Source organism: Cololabis saira, chromosome 13 (genome assembly GCF_033807715.1).
Source record: "Cololabis saira isolate AMF1-May2022 chromosome 13, fColSai1.1, whole genome shotgun sequence".
Taxonomy (NCBI): domain Eukaryota; kingdom Metazoa; phylum Chordata; class Actinopteri; order Beloniformes; family Belonidae; genus Cololabis; species Cololabis saira.
The window spans coordinates 47,408,854-47,428,999 of record NC_084599.1 but is presented as its reverse complement, the minus strand read 5'-3'; the positions used below and the strand labels follow the sequence as shown (position 1 = coordinate 47,428,999).

General features: G+C 46.1%; 1 protein-coding gene across 2 annotated transcripts in view; it reads left to right on the top strand.

Annotated features, from left to right (window-relative positions):
• Nucleotides 1–20,146, top strand: part of LOC133458738 (protein NLRC5-like) — a 145,858-nt gene that overhangs the window by 50,175 nt on the left and 75,537 nt on the right. The window contains exons 7-12 of one of the 2 annotated variants that reach the window (XM_061738941.1): nucleotides 206–379; nucleotides 3,654–3,830; nucleotides 3,944–4,117; nucleotides 4,231–4,404; nucleotides 4,551–4,727; nucleotides 15,870–16,043. In XM_061738941.1, the coding sequence (XP_061594925.1) occupies nucleotides 206–379; nucleotides 3,654–3,830; nucleotides 3,944–4,117; nucleotides 4,231–4,404; nucleotides 4,551–4,727; nucleotides 15,870–16,043 (1,050 nt within the window). The remainder of the gene's footprint in view (nucleotides 1–205; nucleotides 380–3,653; nucleotides 3,831–3,943; nucleotides 4,118–4,230; nucleotides 4,405–4,550; nucleotides 4,728–15,869; nucleotides 16,044–20,146) is intronic. The other variant, XM_061738942.1, reaches the window with a different exon arrangement.

The following is a 20,146-nucleotide window of genomic DNA, read 5'->3' as shown; positions in this document are numbered from 1 at the left end:
CATTTTCATTCAATATTGAAAGTTAAAGTTGATTTTTCCTGAATCAGATGTTTTCATTGTGACTGGGGGATCAGATGACTGACATTATTGGAGCCTGAATGTAACTCCATGTTCCTTCATCTGCAGATGAGACGTGTCTGTTTTGTCTTCAGTTTGTTTATAACAGATTTTATTAGAACTGACATCATATTTTCTCTCATCACAGATTCGTTGGTCGTAAACTCTCAAAGACTCACTATAAAGTTATTGTCTCCGCTCTGAAGTCCGACCCCTCCGATCTGACAGAACTGGACCTGAGTCAGAGCCGCCTGAAGGATTCAGGAGTGGAGGTTCTGTCTGATGGACTGAAGAGTCCAAACTGTAGACTGGAGACTCTGAGGTCAGTTCATGGAGAAGTTTCTACATTCATCCAGCTGTAATCCTCCAAAGATGTAACAAAATAATTTTAATCACAAACATTAAAAAAAATAACATCAAAAATCTCTCATATTTAGTTTATTTTGTAAATATTCTGGCTGAACATCTGAAGAATTCATTTAAAACCCCTCAGAAGAATCAGCTTATTTCACTATGTTTTAATTCTAACTCTTCTCAGGTTGTAAACAGGAAAAGAAACCAGTTTAGATCAGACATGAAGATGAATCTGCTCAAATGTAATTTTCTAACAGACTTTTCTGGGCTTGTGTGAGATCTCCCATCAGTAGTTTCAACATCTGGATCAGCTGGATCAGCTGGATCAGGAACAGCTGGAACAGCTGGACCAGGATCAGCTGGAACAGCTGGATCAGCTGGATCAGGAACAGCTGGATCAGCTGGATCAGGAACAGCTGGATCAGCTGGATCAGGATCAGCTGGAACAGCTGGATCAGCTGGATCAGGATCAGCTGGAACAGCTGGATCAGCTGGATCAGCTGGATCAGGAACTGCTGGAACAGCTGGACCAGTTGGATCAGCTGGATCAGGATCAGCTGGAACAGCTGGATCAGCTGGATCAGCTGGAACAGATGGATCAGCTGAATCAGCTGGATCAGTATCAGCTGGAAAAGCTGGATCAGCTGGATCAGGATCAGCTGGATCAGCTGGATCAGCTGGAACAGATTGATCAGCTGGAACAGCTGGATCAGCTGGAACGGATGGATCAGCTGGAACAGCTGGATCAGCTGGAACAGCTGGATCAGCTGGGTCAGCTGGAACAGCTGCATCAGGAACAGCTGGATCAGCTGGATCAGCTGGAACAGCTGAATCAGCTGGATCAGTATCAGCTGGATCAGCTGTATCAGCTGGATCAGCTGGAACAGCTGGAACAGCTGGATCAGCTGGAACAGCTGAATCAGCTGGATCAGTATCAGCTGGATCAGCTGGATCAGCTGTATCAGCTGGATCAGCTGGAACAGCTGTATCAGCTGGAACAGCTGGAACAGCTGGATCAGTATCAGCTGGATCAACTGTATCAGCTGTATCAGCTGGAACAGCTGGAACAGCTGGAACAGCTAAATCAGCTGGATCAGTATCAGCTGGATCAGCTGTATCAGCTGGATCAGCTGGAACAGCTGGAACAGCTGGATCAGCTGGATCAGTATCAGCTGGATCAGCTTGATCAGCTGGAACAGCTGGATCAGCTCCTCTGATCGATGGTTCAGGTGTGTTTATCGTGAGGATGGAGGAGGTGAGGATGGAGGAAGTGAGGATGGAGGAGGTGATGGAGGAGGTGATGGAGGAAGTGATGGAGGAGGTGATGGAGGAGGTGAGGATGTTTATCTTCTCAACTTCCTGCTGCTTCATCATCATTCAGTCACTTTTCATTTGGACACAAACCTGCTGTGATCCAAGTATCAGTCCGTTCTGTTAGAACATTCACACGGTCCCGACTGTCGGACAGAACCAGACTGGTCCAGAACCAGGACCAGAACCAGGACCAGAACCAGGACCAGAACCAGAACCAGAACCAGACAGGTCCGAAAGAAGCTGCTGAGGTCAGACAAGGATGGAAACCTTCAGACGAGGACGGAGACGTTCAGACGAGGACGGAGACGTTCAGACGAGGACAGAGACGCTCAGACGAGGACGTTCAGACGAGGACGGAGACGTTCAGACGAGGACAGAGACGCTCAGACGAGGACGTTCAGACGAGGACAGAGACGCTCAGACGAGGACGTTCAGACGAGGACGGAGACGTTCAGACGAGGACGGAGACGTTCAGACGAGGACGGAGACGTTCAGACGAGGACGGAGACGTTCAGACGAGGACGGAGACATTCAGATGAGGACGGAGACGTTCAGACGAGGACGGAGACATTCAGACGAGGACGTTCAGACGAGGACGGAGACGTTCAGACGAGGATGGAGACGTTCAGACGAGGACAGAGACGCTCAGACGAGGACGGAGACGTTCAGACGAGGACGGAGACGTTCAGACGAGGACGGAGACGTTCAGACGAGGACAAAGACGTTCAGACGAGGACAGAGACGCTCAGACGAGGACGTTCAGACGAGGACGGAGACGTTCAGACGAGGACAGAGACGCTCAGACGAGGACGTTCAGATGAGGACGGAGACGTTCAGACGAGGACAGAGACGCTCAGACGAGGACGTTCAGACGAGGACGGAGACGTTCAGACGAGGACAGAGACGCTCAGACGAGGACGTTCAGACGAGGACGGAGACGTTCAGATGAGGACGTTCAGATGAGGACGGAGACGTTCAGATGAGGACGGAGACGTTCAGACGAGGACAGAGACGCTCAGACGAGGACGTTCAGACGAGGACAGAGACGCTCAGACGAGGACGTTCAGACGAGGACGGAGACGCTCAGACGAGGACGTTCAGACGAGGACGGAGACGTTCAGACGAGGACGGAGACGTTCAGACGAAGACGGAGACGTTCAGACGGAGACGTTCAGACGAGGACGGAGACGTTCAGACGAGGACGGAGACGTTCAGATGAGGACGTTCAGACGAGGACGGAGACGTTCAGACGAGGACGGAGACGTTCAGACGAGGAAGGAGACGTTCAGACGAGGAAGGAGACGTTCAGACGAGGACGGAGACGTTCAGACGAGGACGGAGACGTTCAGACGAGGACGGAGACGTTCAGATGAGGACGTTCAGACGAGGACGGAGACGTTCAGACGAGGACGGAGACGTTCAGACGAGGAAGGAGACGTTCAGACGAGGACGGAGACGTTCAGACGAGGACGGAGACGTTCAGACGAGGACGGAGACGTTCAGACGAGGACCGAGACGTTCAGACGAGGACGGAGAAGAGGACGTGGTTCAAGGACAACATGCCTTCATGAACTTTCATCTCTTTTCAGATTCAGATTCAGACTTTTTATTGTCATTATACAGGGCACCACGAAAGTAAAGGCAGGAAGTTTCTAGAACTTTAAAAAGTTCACTGGGTTTTCAGGAAGGACGGGACAATTTTCATAAACTGCTGACAAAGCATTAAAATTGATCAACATAAGTTAATTGGTGACAAAGCAGACGGAATATGATATGATGAATAAATGAGGTAACATCCAGTCAGCGGCTGGTAAATGAACCTAAATGTTGTAACGTCTCCGTCAGAAACCACATGTCTTCATGTCACGTGAAATGATGTAAAAAAACAACCATACCATAGATTTTTATTTTCTTGTTTCTTTATTCAGACTGGAGGGCTGTTGTTTGTCAGAGATCAGCTGTTCTTCTCTGGTCTCAGCTCTGAAGTCCAACCCCTCCCACCTGAAACATCTGGACCTGAGTCAGAACCAGGACCTGGATGATTCAGGAGTGAAACATCTGAGTGGATTTCTGGAGAGTCCAGACTGCAGACTGGAGACTCTGAGGTCAGTTCACTGATTCAAACAAATACCAGTGAAGATCAACTTGAGAACAAAGTCAGTTCCCTTGAAGGAAAATAATGTCTAATTACAATTGAATGCGTTTATTCTTCATCCAGACTGGAGGGCTGTTGTTTGTCAGAGATCAGCTGTTCTTCTCTGGTCTCAGCTCTGAAGTCCAACCCCTCCCATCTGAAACATCTGGACCTGAGTGGGAACAAGCTGCAGTATTCAGGAGTGAATTATCTGTGTGGATTTCTGGAGAGTCCAGACTGCAGACTGAAGACTCTGAGGTCAGTTCACTGATTCAAACAAATACCAGTGAAGATCAACTTGAGAACAAAGTCAGTTCCCTTGAAGAAAAATAATGTCTAATTACAATTGAATGCGTTTATTCTTCATCCAGACTGGAGGGCTGTTGTTTGTCAAAGATCAGCTGTTCTTCTCTGGTCTCAGCTCTGAAGTCCAACTCCTCCCATCTGAAACTTCTGGACCTGAACTGGAACCGACTGCATAATTCAGCAGTGAAACGTCTGTGTGGATTTCTGGAGAGTCCAGACTGCAGACTGGAGAGTCTGAGGTCAGACATGTTTTAGTTGTGTGTTCAGATGAATCTGATGTGAAAGTTGTGTTGACACTAACCTGCAGACATCAGGCTGATCTTCTACTGATCCACACTGACCATCTGACTGCTCTGAGTTCTTCTTCACTAGTTTCCTTGTTCAGTTTGCAGAGCTGCGGTCTGTCAGAGATCAGCTGTTCTTCTCTGGTCTCAGCTCTGAAGACCAATCCCTCCCATCTGAAACATCTGGACCTGAGATTCAACTACGAGCTGCAGGATTCAGATGTGAAGCAGCTTTCTGATCTGGTGGAGAATCCAGACTACAACCTGCAGACTCTCAGGTCAGTTTACTGACTGGGGTTTTAGGAATTTTGTTGGAGAGTTTGTTCATCTCAAACAGACAAGACACCATCAATTCAGATGAAGGTATTTCAGGTGTTAATTGTCCAAAGCTCCTTGTACTAACCCTTGTTGGAACCACACACACATCACCATCATACAACATGTGTGTTCCTGCTGTCATGAAACAGCTCAAGGTCCAGACAGGACCAAAGACATCACTTCTGGGGTAAATATTTTTAAATGTGCCACATTGTGTTTTTTCTGACTCTTAGGGGTAAATCTACAAAGAACAGATTGCGCCCGCAAATAGCGCTGTGAATTGCGCTGCATTAGCGCCCGCAATTTGCCCCGCTTTAAGGTCCTATTCACAAAAGATTTTGCTCTAATGATATACCGGAGCAAACACGCCCATAAAGTTTTGCGGCTGAGTGCAATTTGCACTTGTCTGAGTGAGCGGAGCTGTTTCCAGTGTTCTCCATATTTCAGCACACAGATTGGTCCCTAATGAAAACTGCAGAGAGCACAACAGCCTCAACTTTCACGTATTTGTACTTCTAGTATTTCGCATGCAGATAGATAGATAGATAGATAGATAGATAGATAGATAGATAGATAGATAGATAGATAGATAGATAGATAGATAGATAGATAGATAGATAGATAGATAGATAGATAGATAGATAGATAGATAGATAGATAGATAGATAGATAGATAGATAGATAGATAGATAGTGTCTGTATGACATAAGCTAATGAAATGTCAAATGTTAAGAGGCTGTGCGCATTTACGCACAAGGCACAGCACCGGTAACTTCATTAACACTGGATCGGGATCAGATCAGGATCTAATGGTAATTCATGTTCTTTGTTTTGCTACACACACCTACAGGTCAGCTATTAAACACACACATTCTAGATTTATATGTTTATATGGTGGAATTGTTTGTAATAAAGCAGCCCCTTATGTATGGATGAATCCTGAACTCCGTCCTGTTACTTTTATTTTTAAATCCGATAAGTCCACAACCCCACTTGATCTGATTGTCTACAGTCATGTCTGAATGTAGATTTCACCCTTAATATCATTCAGTATCACACAGGCTTGAATGACATTGAAGAGAGAGAGAGAAACAGAGAGATGGGGAGTGAGTAGTGAGTTTGCGCGCAGTTTAACACACGCTTCTGAAAGACGGTATTTGCTCCACTATTTTTGCGTGTGGCAAATAGCGCTGGCCTTTATGAATTAGGCGCTTTTTGCAATGAGGCTTATTTGCATAGAAAGGGGGCAATTTTGCGCCGAATGTATGAATATTACCTAATTTACATGCATGCAAATGGCACCGGCGCAGACTGCCACTATTTGCTTGGCAGCGCAGTTTGTGGAGCAATTCGCCTTTTGCGGGTGCTTTGTGAATTAGACGCTCTCTTTTTGTCTCATTTGCACCGGTTTAGCGGCCGCAAAAGCCGCGCAATCCTTTTGTGGATTTGGCCCTTAATGTTTAAAAACTGAGTGATATATTCATCTTTTAAAATGATCTTGCTGCATTTTAAGTGGCACATGACTGAAAATAGTCAGTAGTTTTTCAGAGCACTCAAAACAAAACATTTTAGTCGTCACTGTTATGTCAAAGCTAAGTGAAGCATTGATGGGAAAGCATGGAGTAGGGCAAATTAATGAAAATGGCAAGATGTTTGCAGAGACCTGTGTAAACAATAATCTAGTAATTGGAGGTAGTGTATTCCCCCACAGAACAATCCACAAAACAACCTGGGTGTCACTAGACCATGTCACAGAAAACCAAATTGATCACATCCGTATCAGCAAAATGTTCAGAAGAGCCATGGAAGATGTTAGCAAAAGAAGAGGGGCAGAGCAGCCTCAGATCACCATCTCCTGGTAGGGAAATTCAAGTTAAGATTGAAAAGATCTCAGCAATGCTCAAGTGACAGAGCAGTTCAAGTATACCCTCTCAAAGAAAAACATAGAGCTACAGTTAGGAATGCAGGAAGGAATGACAATAGATGAGGAGTGGGATCACTTAAAAGCTGCTTGGAGCTCAACTTGTGACGAGGTCTTGGGGAGAAGATCCCAAAAACACAAGGAATGGAAAACACCAGAAACCCTCAACATAATTCAGCAGAGGAGAGAGCTGAAAGAAACAGTGAACAATAGGGCTTGGTCGTCTTGACGTCATTACCTGGTGGAGCCCCCATGTTGGAAGCTACCTGAGCTGCTCTTTGGATCACTGCGTACTGTGTACAGACGTGCTCCCTATTCGTTGTGTCTTACTTGTAATCGTTACTGTCCGTTATTCTGTAACCATGGTAACCCTTTGCTGTGTTGTAGCTGCAGCAGCGCCACACATAACAGACAATTCAATTCAATTTTATTTTTATAGCGTTTAATACAAAAAATGTTGTCTCTAGACGCTTTCCAGAGATCCAGAACATGAACATAAACATGAACATAAACCCCCGAGCAATTATTACATAAACAATGGCAGGTAACAACTCCCATAGTGGGAGAAAAGCCTTAAGCCAAACAGTGGCAAGAAAAACTCCCCTTTAGGAGGGAAGAAACCTGGACCAGGACCAGGACCTGGACCAGGACCAGGCTCATAAGGGGGGACCCTCCTGCCGAAGGCCAGACTGGGGGAGTCGGGGATGTCAGCAGCACACAGCAGGCAGATGGAAGCAGCAACGGGATGACCGGGATGGGGGGGGGGCCGGGACTGCAGGCCAGAACGCAGCTCCCGAGGCTCCGGCCTGCAAACATGCACAAAGGAGAAAAAAGGGGGGGCCGGCACAAGAAACTACAGGTACGATGGACAAAAACGATAGCTATGAGATATTTATAATAAATAAAAATGGAAAGGGAGAAGAGAGGCAGGGAAAAGGAGAGGATAAGAAGGGTGAGAGGCACCGACTGTCCAGTGGATAATGTCGGTGCCCTGCAGCATAGGCCTATAGCAGCATATCTACCACCAAGCTATATTTGAGACTAACTATTACAATCTTGTTCTGAAACATGGCTAACTACGGCGACCCAGGACACAGTGGTGGAGCTGGACGGATTTAAGTTGGTGCGGGCGGATCGGACGAGAGAGAGCGGTAAAAGGAAAGGAGGGGGCCTGGCGGTGTTTGTGAATGAGAGATGGTGCAAACCTGGGCACATCACTGTGAAAGAACAACACTGCGGCAGGGACATTGAGCTGCTGGCCGTTAGTATGAGGCCGTATTATCTGCCGCTGTCACGGCTCAAAGACAGAGAACCCAAATGCACGACACCAAACAGAATCAGAGTCCGTGAGGCTTTAATACTGGTCAAAGACAGGCAGGGGTCAAACCGGGCAGACCTGGCAGATCAGGCAAACAAGTCCAAGGGGGCAGGCAAAAATCAAAAACCGGGAGTCATGCAGGGTTACAGACAGGCAGGCAGGCAAGAACAGGACAGAAATCAGGAAGGCTGGAAAGCGGGGCAAAAGCACACGACAATCTGGCAAACTAGAAGGTGGAAATGGGCCAGTATATGAGGGGAACTGCTGATGAGGGAAACCAGGTGTGGAGCTGGGTGGGGAAGCACAGGTGAAGGGAATGAGTGGATTTCTGGCTGATTAGGGTGGCAGGATCTGGAAAGACAGGGGAGTGAGTTAAAATAAAAAACTACACTGGGAAACCATGACAGCCGCGGGAATTTATGCATGTTATTATGAAGGCTGTGTATGTTCCCCCCTCTGCTAATTGTGATGCAGCATGTGATGTCCTGAACTCAGTCACCAGCAGGCTGCAGACAACACCCGCAGGCTCTCATTCTGATCTCTGGGGACTTCAATCAAGTCTCTCTGTCCTCCACTCTGCCAACTTTCACCCAATATGTAACATGCTGCACCCGGGACAATAAAATACTGGACCTTTTTATGCCAACACCAAGGAGGCATACACCTCATCACCACTCCCCCCCCTGGGTAGATCAGACCACAACCTGGTTCATCTCCTGCCTGTGTACAGACCCCTGGTGCACAGGGAACCAGCTGTCTCCCGCACAGTGGAGAGATGGTCCAGCCAAGCTGAAGAAGCTCTGCAGGACTGTTTTAACACAACTGTGTGGAACTCTGTGACCCTCATGGGCAGGACATTGATGGTCTCACTGACTGTATCACAGACTACATCAATTTCTGTGTGGAAAACACCATACCCACCAGGACGGTAAGGTGTTTTTCCAACAACAAACCCTGGATAAATCCTGGCATAAAGGCTCTCCTGAAGGAGAAGAAGAGGGCCTTTAGATCAGGAAATAAGGAGGAGCTGAGGACTGCTCAGAAGGAACTGAGAAGGAGGATCAGGGAGGGGAAGAACTGCTACAGAAGGAAGATGGAGGAACAACTGCAGCAGAACAACATCAGGGAAGTTTAAAAACCGTCTTTGGCCACAAAAAACCAGACCCCCAGGCAGGGGGTGGCGGACCAACAGTGGGTGAACGATCTAAATTTGTTTTTCAATATATCTGATCAGTCTTCTCCCCCTCCCCCAACCCAGTTCACACTGCTGCAACCCCTTTCATCTGCCACTACAGGACACCCCCCTCCCCCTCCTCCTCCTCCTTCAGTTCAACAACAGCCCCCCCACTGTCATCGACACCTTCACCTCCAGCTCCACCTCCACTCCCAAAACAACAAAGCCCATCCCACATCCGACCCCCCACTGTTCCTGTTCTCTGCTCTACCCCCCACACCCCCTCCACTGTTCCTGCTCTCTGCTCTACCCCCCACCCCCCTCCACTACCTCTGATACACACCCCCCCTGCTCCAGCTTGTCCCTCACAACCCTCCAGGTGAGGAATCAGCTCAGGAAGATGAACGCGAGGAAGGCTGCAGGTCCAGACGGTATCAGCTCCAGGCTCCTGAAGTCCTGTGCAGACCAGCTGTGCGGGATTGTTGGACACATGTTCAACCTGAGCCTGAGGCTGGGGAGGGAACCGCCACTATGGAAGACATCCTGCGTGGTACCTGTGCCCAAGAACCCGCACCCCAAGGACCTCAGCAGCTTCAGGCCGGTGGCTCTGACATCCCACCTGATGAAGGCCCTGGAGCAGCTGCTCCTCTAACATCTCCCCCCATGGTGAGTCCAGCTATGGACCCACTACAGTTTGCACACCAACCTGGCATTGGGGTGGATGATGCCGTCATCGTCATGCTACATCGTGCCCTGTCTCACCTGGAGAAACCTGGGAGCACTGTGAGGATCATGTTCTTGGATTTCTTCAGTGCGTTCAACATCTTATATAGCTGCAACTATGACTACTGACTCTAACACACTAGAGTTTACACTACCTAGAGATTTACCAACACCAGCTAGAGGTTTACTAAACACTAACTATAGGCTTTACTAAACAGAAAGGTTTTAAGTTCAGTTTTAAAGGTGGAGGTGGTGTCAGCCTCCTTAACCCGGATTGGAATTTGGTTCCATAGTAATGGTGCCTGATAGCAGAACGCCCGCCCTCCAAATCTATATTTAGATACTCTAGGAACTACGAGTAAACCTGCACCCTGGGAGCGGAGAGCTCTGCCAGGAACATAAGGCACTATCAGGTCTTGTAAATAATGCAGAGCTAAGCCGTTTTGGGCTTTATACGCAAGTAATACAATTTTAAATTGGATTCTGAATTTTACAGGTAGCCAATGGAGTGACCCTAACACTGGAGAGACGTGGTCTCTCCTGCTGATTCCTGTCAGCACTCGTGCTGCTGCATTCTGGATCAGCTGGAGCCTATTCAGCAAATTACTTGGACATCCTGCTAACAACACATTACAGTAATCTAGTCTAGAAGATACAAACGCATGAACTAGTTTTTCTGCATCACTCTGCGACAGGATTTTCCTAATTTTTGCAATATTACGGAGATGGAAAAACGCTATTTTACAAACCTGAATAACATATGTTTTAAATGACAAATCCTGATCGAAAACAACACCAAGGTTTCTCACAGTTGCACTGGAAGCCATCGCAACACCATCTAATCCCTTCCTAAGATGCTCTGGACCAAGAATGATAACCTCTGTTTTATCTGAATTTAGAAGCAAGACATTTCTGGACATCCAGTCCTTGATGTCCCTAAGACATGCCTGAAGTTTAACTAACGGTTCTGTTTCATCCGGCTTCATAGACAAATAGAGCTGCGTATCATCAGCATAGCAATGAAAGTGTATGCCGTGATTCTGGATTATACTTCCCAACGGCTGCATGTATAAACTGAACAAGATTGGCCCTAGCACCGAACCCTGTGGAACACCATAACAGACCCTTGACTGTTCTGAAGAAACCTCATGTACATGAACAAACTGGAAGCTCTCTGCGGTGCGATTAACCCCAATCAGATAAAATTAGTCTGTTGAGGAAAAAATATTAACTCTATTTGTAGCTGCAGAGGAAAAAAATAATCCCACGAGGAAAACAAAAATATTGCTCACGCGTCGGAGCCTCTTCCGCATAATACAGCAGTCAAAAAAGAAAAAAGTAAGAGTAATACAAAACATGTACTGTATGTTGTACTATTATACTAATTTATTGAAACACATGGCGAGTCAAACATTTACCAAAGCAGCTGCCAAACACTCCTAAACTAGGTAGCCTTGTGCAGAACTACGGCAGTAAATCCTTACTAAAGAGTAGAGCTCCAACGAGGAGCTCCACTCTTTATCAGGGATTTCATATGGATCCAAACTATTAATAATCATTATTTACTCCATATTCCAGTCCCTGGCTTCCTTGTTTAAGGTATCCCGGTAAATTTCAGTTCCTTTCCAGCATTTTAACATCTTTTTTGCATTCCGTCTGTTCACTTAGTGCTACTACACTGCGGTTTGTTTACACTCACAAGGCTGCCAACACGGCTGCCGCGTCCCAGAATGCACCTTGGTGACCAAGCCCTATTCAAGAACCAGAGCAGAAAAAGCCTCTGCACAAAAGGAGTACAATAGGTGTCATAAAGAAGTGCAAAAGAACATCAGGAGGGACAAAAGATCGCAGATAGAGAGGCTAGCCAAGGAGGAAGAACTTGCAGCGGCTCAAAGGAACATGAAGGAACTGTATAACATCACAAGGAAGCTGTCTGGAACATACCGACATAGCAACAAACCAATAGCAGACAAGAACGGCCAACTGCTTTGAACCCCAGAAGAACAGCTCAAAAGATGGGTAGAGCACTTCAAAGAGATTCTGAACAGGCCACCACCAGCAGAACAGCCAGATATCCCCAAGGCCAGGATACCACTTAGAATCAAGTGTGACAGACCAACAAAAGCTTAAATAAAAGCTGCAATTAAGCAACAGAAAACTGTCAATTTTACGGATGACATAGCTCTCCTTTCACATACACATACACAGATGCAAGAGAAAACGGACAGACTCTCACAAACTGCAATAAAACTCGGTCACAACCCAAATATAGCAAAAACACAGGTAACCGACAACCCTATCCTTATGAACAACACTGCTCTGGAGGAGGTACAATCTTTCACCTACCTAGGTAATGTTGTGGACTTCACCGGAAGGACAGATGCTGACATCAAAAGCAGAAACAACAAGGCTAGAGTGGTGTTCAACATGCTCAGGAAGATCTGGAGCTCAAATAACATCTCCTTAAACACCAAAATGCGCATGTTCAACTCTAGTGTGAAACAGGTGTTGCTGTATGGAGCCGAGACCTGGAGAACAACAACACTTACAACGCACAAGTTACAGACATTTATAAACACCTGCCTCAGAAGAATCCTCCACATCTGGTGGAGGGACAAAGTAAGCAATGTGGATCTGTGGAAAAGAACAAGACAGGATCCCATTGACCTACAAATCCGGAAGAGAAAGTGGAATTGAATTGGTCACGCCCTCAGAAAACTGGCGACAAACACCACCTGACAAGCGTTGAAGTGGAACCCCCAAGGAAAGAGGAAACAAGGTCGCCCCAGGAACAGCTGGAGAAGAAGCACCCAGGCAGAAATGGTAGAGAGCGGCCTCATCGAAAGAACAGCTAAAAGCCGAGTGAAATGGAGGACATTTGTCAATGGCCTATGCACCCTAGAGGAGCAAAGGGCTTAAGTCATAAGTCAAGTTATGTCAAAGATAACCTTTAACTCAGCTAGTAAACAGACCAACAAAAGGTTCAGCATTGTTGCACATTGATTGCATGTACACCTTCCAAACTGTTAATATATTGTAAAGTAAAAGGATTGATTAAATCCACATTGACGTCATCCAACAGCTCTCAGTCAGCAGGTCGTTAGTTCAGAACTCATGAGTGACAAGCTTCCGGCAGCAGTTCTGTAGGTTCTGCAGTCTGACCGCCATCACTTTCTGGATTTGATTCAGGTTCCATAAACATACAGCAAACTGATTCAGAGAATTGACCCAGTCAGTACATTAACATGCAAAAGAAGAGAAAGTCGAATTGTTGTCTTAATCCGACCTATATCAAATTTTTAATTGTACACACCTTAGCCAGGCTGTAGTCGAACTGAACTGCAGCTCTTGAGATCGAGCTTTTAGTGCCAGATAATCCACCTTAATCCAAGTTTTTTGGCATGTATACACAACCCACGCTTAGCCGAGCTACTGACTGACGCTGGGCTCCCCCTTCGGGAAGTGTCGAGCTGCAGGAATAATAACAGTCAGGCATCACAACAACATGATAACAGAAGAAGAGGGAGACATTGCTGCATCTTACCAGCAACATGATCAGGTTTCTATGAAATTTACAGAGTTGCTGCATCACTAGTTTTCCATTTATTTTCAATGTTGTCCTCCTTCACGCTTGTTTACTAATTGTACCGGAAGAAGGCCAACGTGAAAGTCTATGTGGTGCCACCTAGTGTCCCGGAGTCGAACGCACCTCACTCAATAATTGATTGTCTTCTCGCGCATGTATACTCAGATTTCTTTAAAAGTTTAATCCTTAGCTAGATTGTTGGTTAGGGTTAGGGTTGTTGGTAGGTGAGAGAAACAGGAAAACACAGTTCTTTGCAGGTCATTCACTAGGTCCCCTGTGTGGTTCTGGGATCTTTACTCAACGTTCTTGTGATAATTTTTACCCCACGGGGGAGATCTTGGAGCCCCAGATAGAGGGAGATTATCAGTGTCTTGTATGTCTTCCATTTTCTAATAATTGCTCCCACAGTTCATTTTGTCATGCTGAGTGTCAGGCTGTGTTTAATTGTTTTATTGTGTTGGAATTGTTGTGTTAAGCATTTTTATTTGCATGCATGTTTTGTTGCTTTGTTTAGTTACTGTTTGAAATGTAACTTTTTCTGTGTTTTTGAGTTTGACATGCAATTACCTTTTTTTGAGTTGATTAGACACAGCTGAACACTATCAAGGCAGGAACTGAATCCTGACTGACAGCTGCAGTAGCCAATGGACCACTGCAGGCTGGCCCCCCTAGACCAATGGTGGACCAGGGGAGGGTTCCCTTCCCCCTAGATATTCAAGGGAGAGAATGCACAGGGGATGGACGGAGAATGTGCAGAGAATGGACTGAGGAGGATGGACTGATGGACAAAGGCCCACGGGGGCCCAGGTGGTTGGGGAGCCCCCGGCGGACTCGGACCGGACCGGGGATCCCTGTTGGCGTGGGCCTGACTGCCGATGCTTCCAGAGGGGGCGCTAGAGGACAAGGAGCCCGGAACGGAATTACTGTGACTGTTCATTTTTTAACCTTTTTAACCTTTTAAGGATTGGCCATTTTAAGAAACAGTTCTCCCATTTTAAGTGACATTTTCCCCACCGTTGATTTTATAACAGTCTTTGCGCAATAAATGTTTGTTGCTGCACCCCTGTTTTGTTTGTGGGTTACTAAGCGCTGCTCACCCTCGAAGAACGGAACAAAATTATTTCCTGGGGGACTTTGGTTCTTGTAGTATCAAACCGCTAAGAACCACCCCTTTGACAATTTCTTCACTCCAAGCTGCTAACTATTGCAGATTCAGTCTTCTCAGCTGGTGCAGGTCTACAATTCTGTTTCTCACGTCCTTTGACAGCTCTTTGGTCTTGGCCATAGTGGAGTTTGGAATGTGACTGTTTGAGGTTGTGGACAGGTGTCATTTATACTGGTAACCAGTTAAAACAGGTGTCTTTTATACTGGTAACCAGTTAAAACAGGTGTCTTTTATACTGGTAACCAGTTAAAACGGGTGTCTTTTATACTGGTAACCAGTTAAAACGGGTGTCTTTTATACTGATAACCAGTTAAAACAGGTGTCTTTTATACTGGTAACCAGTTAAAACAGGTGTCTTTTATACTGGTAACCAGTTAAAACGGGTGTCTTTTATACTGGTAACCAGTTAAAACAGGTGCCATTAATACAGGTAACGAGTGGAGGACAGAGGAGCCTCTTAAAGAAGAAGTTACAGGTCTGTGAAAGCTGGAAACCTTGCTTGTTTGGAGGTGACCAAATTCTTATTTTACTGAGGAATTTACCAATTAATTCAGTAAAAATCAGGAGACAGCCAGGAAACCCACGGTGATGCACCAGCACCCAGCCGAGCACCAGCCACCCGGCATGGGCCGATCGCGGGGGCAAGAGGTCCACGCCCTCCAGGCCCACAACCCCCACTCGGGGAGAGGCTAACCTTCCCAGAGAGACAGGGCTACCCCGACAGCTGAGGAGTATTGTTAACAATCATGATAAAAAGGCCAAAACATTTGTAAATATTGAAATTGATCACAGCAACAAAACCAGTCAAAGTCCAGTCCTGTGTTCCCAACATACAGGATCTACATGGTCTACATGGTCCACCAATAGTAATCAGAGTACTCACAACTATTTTATAGTACTTTGTTACCACATTCCTGATAGTAAACATAGTACTCTGTTCTCTGTTATTCAAAATTATAATCTAATCAAATAGATGATTAGGTATCTCACTCAGTCCTGCGTTTAATGTGGAAGCATCAAGAATCCTGACAGATGTGTTTCTGAACTGTGGAGTTTCTGATGGAACATGAGGGAAGAACATGAAAACTCCAGGCAGAAAGAACCGAGCCGGGATTTGAACCACAAACCTTCTTACTGTGATGATCCAGTGTTCGCCACCCACACAACTGAGAAAACGCTCATCTACATTTTATCTGTGTTTTATTCTTTCTTCAGGTCCGAGCGCTACACTTTGTCAGAGATCAACTGTTCTTCTATGGTCTCAGCTCTGGAGTCCGACCCCTCCGATCTGAAACATCTGGACCTGAGTAACAACGACCTGGAGGATTCAGATATGAAGCAGCTGTGTGGGTTTCTGGAGAGTCCAGACTGCAGACTGGAGTATCTGAGGTTTGTTCTCTGACTGAAGTTGGAAAAGTTGTGAATCCTGCTGCCACAGCCACATACAGCATGTTGTTGGGATTAAAGGGACAGATAAGATAAGAAATCCTTTAATAGTCCCCCAGAGGGGACATTTCCAGATTACAGCAGCAAAGGGGATAGTGCAAAACACAAGAGGCATCAATATCGCACAATATCACTCAATAATAATAATAATTAAAGCTGCAAGCAGCAATGAACGGGCCCTCGCACTCACGGCCAGCGCCCCCCATAAGCATATCAGAAATGACACCACCCACGACTTCCTATGTCAAACCATTCAAAAGTTATAGCAGAAAAAAGGGACAACCAATCAGAAGAAGGGGCGGGGCTAATTCAGGCCAGTGAAGGTCAAGGGCTCCATACAGAATCTGATGACACCACCAACGACTCTCTATGTCAAACCATTGAAAAGTTATAGCAGAAAAAAGGGACAACCAATCAGAAGAAGGGGCGGGGCTAATTCAAGCCAATGAAGGTCAAGGACTCCATACAGAATCTGATGACACCACCCACGACTCTCTATGTCAAACCATTCCAAAGTTATAGCAGAAAATCGGGACAACCAATCAGAAGAAGGGGCGGGGCTAATTAAGGCCAACGAAGCTTAAGGACTCATTACAGAGTCCCATGACACCACCCACGACTTCCTATGTCAAACCATTCAAAAGTTATAGCAGAAAAAAGGGACAACCAATCAGAAGAAGGGGCGGGGCTAATTTAAGCCAAGGAAGGTCAAGGGCTCCATAAAGAATCCCATGACACCACCCACGACTCTCTATGTCAAACCATTCCAAAGTTATAGCAGAAAATCGGGACAACCAATCAGAAGAAGGGGCGGGGCTAATTAAGGCCAACGAAGCTTGAGGACTCATTACAGAGTCCCATGACACCACCCACGACTTCCTATGTCAAACAATTAAAATGTTATAGCAGAAAAAAGGGACAACCAATGACAAGAAGGGGCGGGGCTAATTCAGGCCAATGAAGGTCAAGGACTCCATACAGAACCTTATGACACCACCCAGGACTCTCTATGTCAAACCATTCCAAAGTTATAGCAGAAAATCGGGACAACCAATCAGAAGAAGGGGCAGGGCTAATTAAGGCCAACAAAGCTTAAGAACTCATTACAGAGTCCCATGATACCACCCATGACTTCCTATGTCAAACCATTCAAAAGTTATAGCAAAAAAAAGGGACAACCAATCAGAAGAAGGGGCTAATTAAGGCCACGCCCATTAATGCAAACCATGAAATATCAAATGTATCGCCAAGTCTGGCTTGCATGCAAAATTTGGTGACTTTTGGAGAACTATCAAATATGGACCAATCACATGAAGGGGGGGCGCGCCTTTTGGCGTCTAGCGTCGCCACGGTAACACTTTTGAAAGAGAAAAGTAATGCGTGGTGTCGCAGGATGTAGACGCACATTTTGATGTATAACACACCTGGGGGCACGTTATGGTTCGGGCTGAATTAACTTCCGTAGGAATGGCATAAATTTCGCCAAAATGACACAATGTATTCAAAATGGCCGACATCCTGTTCGGTTTCGGCCATGGCTCCAAAAGACTTTTCTTTAAGTTGTGCCATGATACAGGTGTGTAGCGATTTTCGTGCATGTACGTCAAACCGTATTGTGGGGCTTGAGGCACAAATTTTTCCGGGGGGCGCTGTTGAGTCATTTTGCCACCCCCATTAATGCAAACCATGAAATATCAAATTTATTGCCAGGCCTGGCTTGCATGCCAAATTTGGTGACTTTTGGGGAACTATCAAATATGGACCAATCAGATGAAGGGGGGGTGCGCTTGTTGGCGTCTAGCGTCGCCACGGTAACACTTTTGAAAGAGAAAAGTAATGCGTGTAGTCGCAAGATGGAGACGCACATTTTGATGTATAACACATCTGGGTTCACGATACGGTTCGGGCTGAATTAACTCTCGAAGGAATGGCATATATTGCTCCAAAATTACGCAATTAATTCAGAATGATCAAAATGGCCGACTTCCTGTTCGGTTTCGGCCATGGCGCCAAGAGACTTTTCTTTTAGTTGCGACATGATACAGGTGTGTACCGATTTTCGTTCATGTACGTCAAACCGTATTATGGGGCTTGAGGCACAAAGTTTTTTCTGTCGAACCAATCAGATGAAGGGTGGGCGCGCTTTTTGGCGTCTAGCGTCGCCACGGTAACGCTTTTGAAAGAGAAAAGTAATCCGTGTTGTCGCAGGATGGAGACGCACATTTTGATGTATAACACACTTGGGGGCACGTTACGGTTCGGGCTGAATTAACTTTCGAAGGAATGGCATAAATTTCGCCAAAATGACACGACTAATTCAAAATGGCCGACATTCTGTTCGGTTTCGGGCATGACCCCAAGAGACTTTTGTTTAAGTTGTCCCATGATACAGGTTTGTACAGATTTTCGTGCATGTACGTCAAACCGTATCGTGGAGCTTGAGGCACAAAGTTTTCAAGGGGGCGCTGTTGAGCCATTTTGCCACGCCCATTAATGCAAACCTTTAAATATCAAATTTTTCGCCAGGCCTCACTAGGGTGCAAAATTTGGTGACTTTTTGGGCATGTTAAGGGGGGCAAAAAGGCCTTCACTTTGTCAGGAAAAAAATAATAATAATAATTAAAGCTGCAAGCAGCGATGAACGGGCCCTCGCACTCACGTCCACCGCCCCCATAAGCATATCAGAAATGACACCACCCACGACTTCCTATGTCAAACCATTCAAAAGATATCGCAGAAAAAAGGGACAACCAATCAAAAGAAGGGGCGGGGCTAATTCAGGCCAATGAAGGTCAAGGACTCCATACAGAATCTGATGACACCACCCACGACTCTTTATGTCAAACAATTCAAAAGTTATAGCAGAAAATCGGGACGACCAATCAGAAGAAGGGGCGGGGCTAATTTTCACCAATTATGGTCAAGGACTCAATACTGAGTCCCATGACACCACCCACGACTCTTTATGTCAAACCTTTCAAAGGTTATGGCAGAGAAAAGTATTCTAGGGGGCGCTGTTGAGCCGTTAGGCAACGCCCATTAATGCAAACCATGAAATATCAAATTTATCACCAGGCCTGGCTTGCATGCAAAATTTGGTGACATTTGGAGATCTATCAAATATGGACCAATCAGATGAAGGGGACGAGCGCTTTTTCGCGTCTAGCGTCGCCACGGTAACACTTTTGAAAGAGAAAAGTAATGTGCGTCGTTGCAGGACAGAGACGCACATTTTGATGTAAAAAAAAAACACAAAAATTGCTGACAAAAGTTTCGGGAAGCCAGGCTCGAACTCCCGACTTCTGGCACCAAAGACCGCTATGATCTGGCTGTGCTACGTCTCAGCCGTTGCTTTTGCTTTGACTTACTGGGTTAAGAGAGACCAACAGAGCAATAAAATGTCTGGAACTTTTTTTCATAATTTTTTAAATATTTGTAAGGTATAAATATTAGTAAAACACTACTATTTCATTTATTACTCTTTCTGTAAGCATTCTACCGAGGTTCTAACCGGGCTGAGCACGGGACTATTTCTGACGTCACCACATTACAACAGCTGATCGGTCGGGGGGCGGGGCCGTCATCACCCTACTCGCCACTGATTGGTCGGGGGGCGGGGCCGTCATCACCCTACTCGCCACTGATTGGTCGGGGGGCGGGGCCGGCAGACGTTTGAATCAGGAAGCGGGAGTCAAACAATTAAAAAATTACAGCAGAAAAAAGGGACAACCAATCAGAAGAAGGGGCGGGGCTAATTAAGGCCAACGAAGCTTAAGGACTCATTACAGAGTCCCATGACACCACCCACAACTCTCTATGTCAAACCATTCAAAAGTTATGGTAGAGAAAAGTTTTCTAGGGGGCGCTGTTGAGCCGTTAGGCCACGCCCATTAATGCAAACCATGAAATATCACATTTATCGCCAAGTCTGGCTTGCATGCAAAATTTGGTGACTTTTGGAGAACTATCAAATATGGACCAATCACATGAAGGGGGGGCGCGCCTTTTGGCGTCTAGCGTCGCCACGGTAACACTTTTGAAAGAGA